The sequence below is a fragment of the Macrosteles quadrilineatus genome, unplaced genomic scaffold, assembly GCF_028750875.1.
Source record: "Macrosteles quadrilineatus isolate MER2022 unplaced genomic scaffold, UCM_ALF_1.0 Scaffold_9__3_contigs__length_116548681, whole genome shotgun sequence".
Classification (NCBI taxonomy): Eukaryota; Metazoa; Arthropoda; class Insecta; order Hemiptera; family Cicadellidae; genus Macrosteles; species Macrosteles quadrilineatus.
In genome coordinates this window covers 25,991,073-25,998,801 of record NW_026542602.1, presented here as the reverse complement: position 1 = coordinate 25,998,801, position 7,729 = coordinate 25,991,073, and the positions used below count along the sequence as shown (strand labels likewise).

General features: G+C 37.4%; 1 protein-coding gene across 1 annotated transcript; it reads right to left on the bottom strand.

Annotated features, from left to right (window-relative positions):
• Positions 1-2,488: 2,488 nt before the first annotated feature.
• LOC129003294 (uncharacterized protein K02A2.6-like) lies at positions 2,489-7,242 on the bottom strand. The gene is made up of 2 exons (XM_054431584.1): positions 7,188-7,242; positions 2,489-4,401 (listed from the first exon to the last, which is right to left on the bottom strand). The coding sequence occupies exons 1-2, from the start codon at positions 7,240-7,242 to the stop codon at positions 2,489-2,491; spliced, it is 1,968 nt and encodes a 655-aa protein (XP_054287559.1).
• Positions 7,243-7,729: the final 487 nt, after the last annotated feature.

Sequence of the window (7,729 nt, the reverse complement as noted above, 5' to 3'; positions counted from 1 at the left end):
AGAATTACTATTTATGATAATACATTAATTGTAATCACGCGTTTAATGTTAACGAAGCAGACTTTTTTCAATACCAATGCATTTTTAATGGAAGATGTTTTTCGTCATTTCTCATTTTCTGGTATATTTGGACATAGTCTGCTATTTTTCCCGACCCCTGGGACCAAGACATTTAATTTGGGCCCTCTCCCACCACCCTGCGAGCTGTCAAACTCACAAAATGTTGATTTATAAATATCGCTTACAGGATTAATAATATAAATATTCAGTTTTATAGTAAGTTTTGTAAAGTTCCCTTTATAACTGCAATACAAAATACTTTTCTTACAAGAACAAGTTCCATCGCTAAGTAGGTAAGGACTGGGGCTGTTCTGAGAAGAGGTATTGTACTCTAATTGATGGACTAACATAATCAATATAACGCAATACATATATTGATATATTTTTTGTCACATTTTTTTCCTGAAACTTGCCGGAATGACATAAAATATAAATACAATTTTTAACGCTGGTATCATATAATACAACCTATATGACTGTAAAAATTTAGATACCTTGGGATTTAAATACGTCCTTAAGGCGAAACATTTATAAATCTACATTATGAAATGTCAAACGAAAAAGTAGACATATATTCATTTTTTGACAGTACATATATGTTTTATCTAATTATATGTTCATGGCCGAATTAGTTCAGTGAGCCGATAACATTGTCGACATTAGTTTTTCCGGTCTTAGGTTGCGATCTGATGCCTGTCACTAAATTCTATCGATGTAGTTAACTAATATCCTAATACGGCTTAGCGCTGGCTTCGTTAGATATGTTCATAACAAAGGCCCCATGCCTATACAAATAAGAAAATACAAGGCTCAAAGCTTCCTTAAATAGTTTTATATGAAGTTTCTACACTATTAAACTGTATTCAAGAAACATATCAAAAATATGCTCCACATTAATAATGAAGGTTCTATCTAAAATAATTAAGTAAAATTAGTGCAATGCGTTCATTAAGCAATCCACAGAGATAAGCAATGATAAAGACGCCATTGAATCACCATATGAAATAAGCAAAATAATTAGAAGTTATAGAACTTTAATTATTAATTAGTTTGATAAATATATATTCATCATTTGAGCCTGTGGATTGTTTTTTTTCCTAATTGTTGTACTATTTTTGTGTCGACTATAATTTCTAATGTGTTAAATGTAATACAGTAGAACCTTGATAATAAGACTCTCATGGGGATTTTAAAATAAGACTTGTTATCAAAGTTGACTTCTTATCAATTTTTGTGATAACATGTGATTAGGGGTATAATAATTTTGAGGGGATTTGAAAATGACACTTTTTATCAAGAGTGACTTGTTATCGAGGGTCTTCTTATCAAGGTTCCACTGTACAACTTTATACGGAACACAACGGGTGGATTCTACAATAGAAATTCGGTCAACCTAGACTCCAACTGATAAAAAAGGACCTTCCGATACTTTGGGTCCGAAATTAGTTTTGGATCAACGAAATAGGATTGTTAAGGTAAGACCTTACAATATCAATTAATAAACATATTGTTGTCATACAGACATGTGACTGGTCTTTAAACAAGCAAAAAATAGTATCAATAATATCATTTCACCACGAGATGTCAAAATTCTGTTTTATAAATTATTTAAATGGATAAGGAACAAAAGCAACAGCATCCACAACAGATGGTCGTAGAAACTACTACCAATGTTTAAATCAGGACAATTCTGTTTTTATTCTTTTATAATATAAAAATAATTAGGTACTTAAAAAAAATCTTCAGTGTGTTATGAAAAAAACAAAGTATTTATTTTCCATAATGAACTAGGAGTCGTAGTTGTCCGTCGAGTGAATGTTCGGTGATAGTGTACTGTAGCTTTAGGGTAGAACGCTCTACAATAAAAATAATAAAAAAACTTTGTACTAATGGTGTATTATTTTACCAACCATAGTTAATATTAGGAACAATATTTTTAATTTAATAGAAAGATAATGAGTTGTACGTAGTTGTAATATTAAAAGTAAGTTGATTTAGAAAACTCAGTTTTGGTTAGTACATAGTAATTTAAACACTTAAGCACTTAACACTTGTATTACTTGAATGTTAGTAATATTGCAGTTATACTTAGACAAGAGAAGACACTTAACAACTTGCTTACTAACCTGCTGCATTACTTGAACTGTCGATCTCCTCGTTCAGTCCCATTGGTGACGTCATGGTTCTAGGCCTTCTAAATATAGTTACTTCGCAACATTTGGATGTAAGACGTATATAACAAAATCATAACTAACATAAATAACTTCTTGATCTATAACACTCCTCCCCACTAACTTTAAAATAATTTCCAAAAATTCTTCTTCAAACAGTAACTAAAAATTCTTCTTCAAACAGTAACCAAAAATTCTTCTTCAAACAGTAACCAAAATAAATATTTCTATATACATGGGAGGAGCTCTTCTTCTAATTACAAATCAAATTTTACTGGAGGACGCCGCTCACGTTGTGATCGACGCACCGTCTCAGTAGGTGAACGAGGGCCTATAAGCTTCCCTTTCTCAGGCTGAACTTCCTTCTGGATTTGATGGTTAATGACATCAGTCACTGGGGATTTCAATAGTGACTGTCTGTTCTGGGGAGATCTGTCATGGACCGGGCTAGATAGGACTTCTTGGTGGATTTGTGGTTGAGGCAGGGGTATAATAGTTACATCTTCTTCTTCTGTTCTGCATAGATTCGGACGCAGGTGATCCGCATGCACAAAACGTATCCGCCCGTCCACCTGGGCCATGTATGTCACTGGACTAACTATCTCCACTATTGTCCCAGGAAGCCAATTAACTTTCTCCTGCCTGACGCTTCGCACAAACACCTTCTCGCCCACACAAAAAAAACGTGCACTACCTCTTCTTTTGTTTGAAGTGTTTTCAATCTTGATGATTTTTTTGTTGAGATCGGATGGTAGGTGGGGTTTTAACAGACTCAAGTGATTTCTGGGCTTGAATCTTAGAAAAAGTTCTGCTGGCGTACTTCCAGTAATCGTGTGGGGTGTGTTACGATAAGTAAAAAGGAAACTGTCTATACGGTGCTGAAGGGTTCTAGATTTGTTCGATTGGTCATCTTCAAGTAATTGACGAAGGAACGATCTCTTTGTGGTTTGCACGGCTCTTTCCGCCAAACCGTTGGAGGCGGGATGGTATGGTGGGGTGACAACATGAAGAATTCCATTGGCCCTTAAGAAATCGTTGAATTCCTGAGAGGTCAGTTGCGGGCCTCCGTCACTCACTAAGGTACAAGGCAACCCATAGGCTGAGAAACATGACCTAAGTTTTTCAATAGTCTTGCTAGAGGTGGTTGTCTTCATGTGGAAAACCTCAAGCCATTTGGAGTAGCTGTCAACCACAATAAGGAAGTCCTTAGTGTCAAAGGTCGCAAAGTCTACATGGATCCTTTGCCAACAATGCTTCGTCCAAGACCATTGCTGTAGAGGTGTTAGGGAAGAGCTGTTCCGGGTAGTCTGACATATTTTACACGTTTTTACCACACCTTCCAAGTCACGGTCCAAATTAGGCCACCACACATAGCTTCTGGCAAGAGATTTCATGCGGGTTTCGCCTGGGTGTTCCTTATGTAGAAGCATCATTATTTCTTTCCGATACGGCTCAGGAACTATCACCCTCCTTCCCCAAAGTAAACAGTCTCGGTCCACTGAGAGTTCCGATGATCTGGTGATATATGGCGTCAATTGTGCATCGTTAGTGGAGTTTGGCCAACCATGCATTGTGAAGTCCAACACCTTAGATAGAATGGGATCATAACGAGTCGCAGTGCTGATTTCCTTGTAAGTGATCGGAAGTTCATCCGTGGCCGCAAAAAAATTTACTTCACCCTCGTCGTCATCACATGAATTATTCCCACATGGAAGCCGTGAAAGCGCATCCGCATTGGGTATCTCGGAGCCTTTTTTATACACCAAGTCGTAGTTGTATGTTGATAAAATAATAGCCCAACGTTGTACACGGGCGGCAGCCAGAGTTGGTATGTTCTTGGTCGGACCTAACAGGTACGTGAGTGGTCTATGATCTGTAACCATCAAGAAATGTCTACCATACAGGAATGTATGAAACTTCTTTACTGCGAAAACAAGTGCTAAGGCTTCACGTTCAATCTGAGGGTACCTCTGTTCTTGTGGAGATAAAGTCCTGGAAGCGAAAGCAACTGGCCGTTCCGAATTGTCAGGCAACCTGTGCGAAATCAAAGCACCCACCCCATATGGGCTTGCGTCAGCAGTCACGACTAGGTCCAACTTAGGGTTAAACGGAATCAAAATTCTGTCACTTAAAAGCAAATCCTTACCTTTGACAAAGGCGTTTTCACAATCTTTGGACCAATGCCATTTTGTGTCCTTGTTTAGCAATTGATATAATGGGTGAAGTAAAGTTGACAAATTTGGTAAAAAACGTGAGTAATAATTTATAAGACCTAGGAAGGCTCGAAGTTGGGTTAGGTTCTCAGGCCTAGGTGTTTTAACGATAGCGCTCGTTAATTCTTCACTTGGGCGAATCGCATCTGCTTCTAGCCTATGGCCTAGAAAAATCAGGCTATGTTTAAAAAACTCACTCTTCGTAGCGTTTACCTTAACACCATACTTTTGGAGGCGAGTCAACACAGATTTGAGCGTACTATACATTTCCTCATCGGTCTTTGCTACCACCAATATGTCATCAAGATAACAAAAAACCTTTGGAAGGTCGCCCAGGATTTTGTCCATTACTGATTGAAATATTGCTCCTGCACTGGTAATCCCAAACGGAAGCCTACTGTATCGGTACAGGCCCTTATGGGTGTTGATTGTCAAAAGTTCTTGAGAACGCTGGCTAACTTGCAACTGATTGTAGGCTGCCGATAAGTCCAATTTAGAAAAGATTTTTGAGCCTGGTATACTAGCAAAAATATCCTCTGCTGTTGGCAATGGATAATAGTCGGTACGTAACCAACGGTTAAGGGTAACCTTAAAGTCTCCGCAGAGACGCACTTCATCATTTGATTTTGGGACCACCACCACAGGTGTACTCCAGTTGGTTTGTGTTACAGGATAAATAACATTATTACTTATCAATTTTTCAATTTCTTTTTCTAAAGCATCTCTAAGTGCATAAGGCACACTGCGAGCCTTACAGAAAACAGGCACCGCTTCATCTTTCAATACAAGTTCGACTTCAATGTCTTTAATAGTCCCAATCCCGGGTTCAAAAACATTTTGAAATTCTTTCTTCAGATCATTAATGATAGATAATACTGGAGACTTCTTACCGCTAACCAGTTGTACTGAGTCACTTTGTCTTCCGCTTGTTACGTTCTTCCAATCCAGTTGTAATTTACTCATCCAGTTACGACCCAGCAAAATAGGCTGGTTAGGAACTTCGCTGCGTGTCACCACCATAGGAAGTACATGATTTTCCCAGCGAGACGCAACCTTTGCCTGAAACTCGCCCACAACATGTATCTTTTGACCAGTATATGTTTTCAGACGAACTTCGCTCCTGGAAAGGTTAGGTTTGTTAGATTTACCTTCAAATAATTTATCAAAAACATCTTCGGGCATGACCGAAACCACTGCCCCGGTATCAATTGTCATGCTCACAGGCACTTCGTTTATTAGCAACTTCGTTTTATAGCTATTAACCTGATCTACATTGTCTGAATAGGCTATGTTGTATAACGAATACTCATTTTTACACTCTGGCTCATCATCCGGGGAGTCGTCATGACTATTATCCGACTCCTCATCACACATGTATACCCTACCGCTAGGCCTAGGCTTATACTTATTCGCTGACCTACTCCTACACATTCTTGAAAGGTGACCCGTCTTTTTACAAGTATGACAACTATACTCCTTATACGGACAACTGCTGAACCCATGTCCCTGTCCACAACATGTACATTGGCGCGTAGGATTTACATATGCAGGTCGCTGGCCTGTTTCATTATATCTAGGTCTATACAAGTTTTTAGGCTTACCATTGTTACTGCCACTTAATATATTGACTTCACCAGAAGTCCAACCCCCTGTGTTTTGTGGATGGAGGCTTTTAGCATTCCTGTTTGCATCCTCCAACAATAAGGCAAGTTGAAGGGCTTTATCAAAGGTTAAAGAATCTCCCTCCGCCAGTAGCCTACTCTGTACATCACTAGATTTTATACCACACAAAAATTTATCCCTCAACGCATCATCCAAGAATGTTTTAAACTCACATGTGGACGCTAGGTTTTTCAATTGTATAGCAAATTCAGAGATGGATTCACCCTCTTGTTGAGTCCGTTTATTAAACATGAACCTTTCGTAAGTCACATTTTTCTTAGGAATGAAATGATCCCTCAAAGTTTTTATGATTACCTCATACGTTTTATCAGCCGGTTTATCCGGTAGTAGCAAATTCTTTAACACTGAATATAGGTCAGGTCCCATAATAGACATAAATAAGGGGACTCTAGCATTATCTTTTATATCATTAGCTTTCATGAAAAATTCAAGCCTCTCAATATAATTTTCAAAAGGTTCCAAGTCCTTGTTAAATTCTTGAATTTTACCAATAACTTGTTTAGCAGCCATCTCTGACAGTAAGTCTCTGAATAGAGATTATTATAATATATATACAACTTACGGTTTCTAGATCCAGTAGGTAGGCTACCCACGGTAGGGCTAGGCTAGGCCTAACATAGGCCTAGGATGACAAAGTACCTAACCTGCCAATCTAGGTATATCCTTAATATTTTACAGCTCAAATGTTTCCATAACATCTTCCATAATCATATTTCCAGGCTTTTCTTTAACTCAATTTCAAATTTCATATGAAAAATTTTAATATTTGCAAAATGTTTGCATGATTCGACAAACTTTCAGGAACAGACAAACTTTCATGAAAACGATGCCACGTTTTCATCAACTCCTAAATTGTGTAATATTCTCAACTCCACTAACATAAAATATCAATATGCTGAAAACGAAAAGAAAAAATAACTTTTTTAAACTCCGCACCAACAAAATAATGAAACTTTTCAATGCACGCGTATCGAAATTCAGGTTCGGTTAACTTGGCCTCGTCGCCATTATTGCAGTTATACTTAGACAAGAGAAGACACTTAACAACTTGCTTACTAACCTGCTGCATTACTTGAACTGTCGATCTCCTCGTTCAGTCCCATTGGTGACGTCATGGTTCTAGGCCTTCTAAATATAGTTACTTCGCAACATTTGGATGTAAGACGTATATAACAAAATCATAACTAACATAAATAACTTCTTGATCTATAACAAGTAACTAAACCTTTTGTCTTACACTTCACAATGATTACTACTCACATGTATTAATTTCACTTTTTTTTATTAAAAGCAAAGTTAAAATTTTATCATGGAGATTTTATGTTTAAAAGAGCTAAACTAAATAATGTTTAAAATTTAAAATAGAAAAATCCCAAGAAGTAACTTTAATTTAGTACATTAATCAGATTTTGTTCAGCTATTTGTATATTACTGATTCATGAACATTCTGCTTTATAGCAGCGATTTGGACCCAAGCCATCATTTTAGCACACCATTAAAAGTGCTGTGATAGGCTGAGAAGCAGTGAAGTCCAAGGGATCGCTAGCGAGTATTTGCTTGTGTAATTAAAAGAACAGATTGTGGTTTGGGAGAAGCGAACGT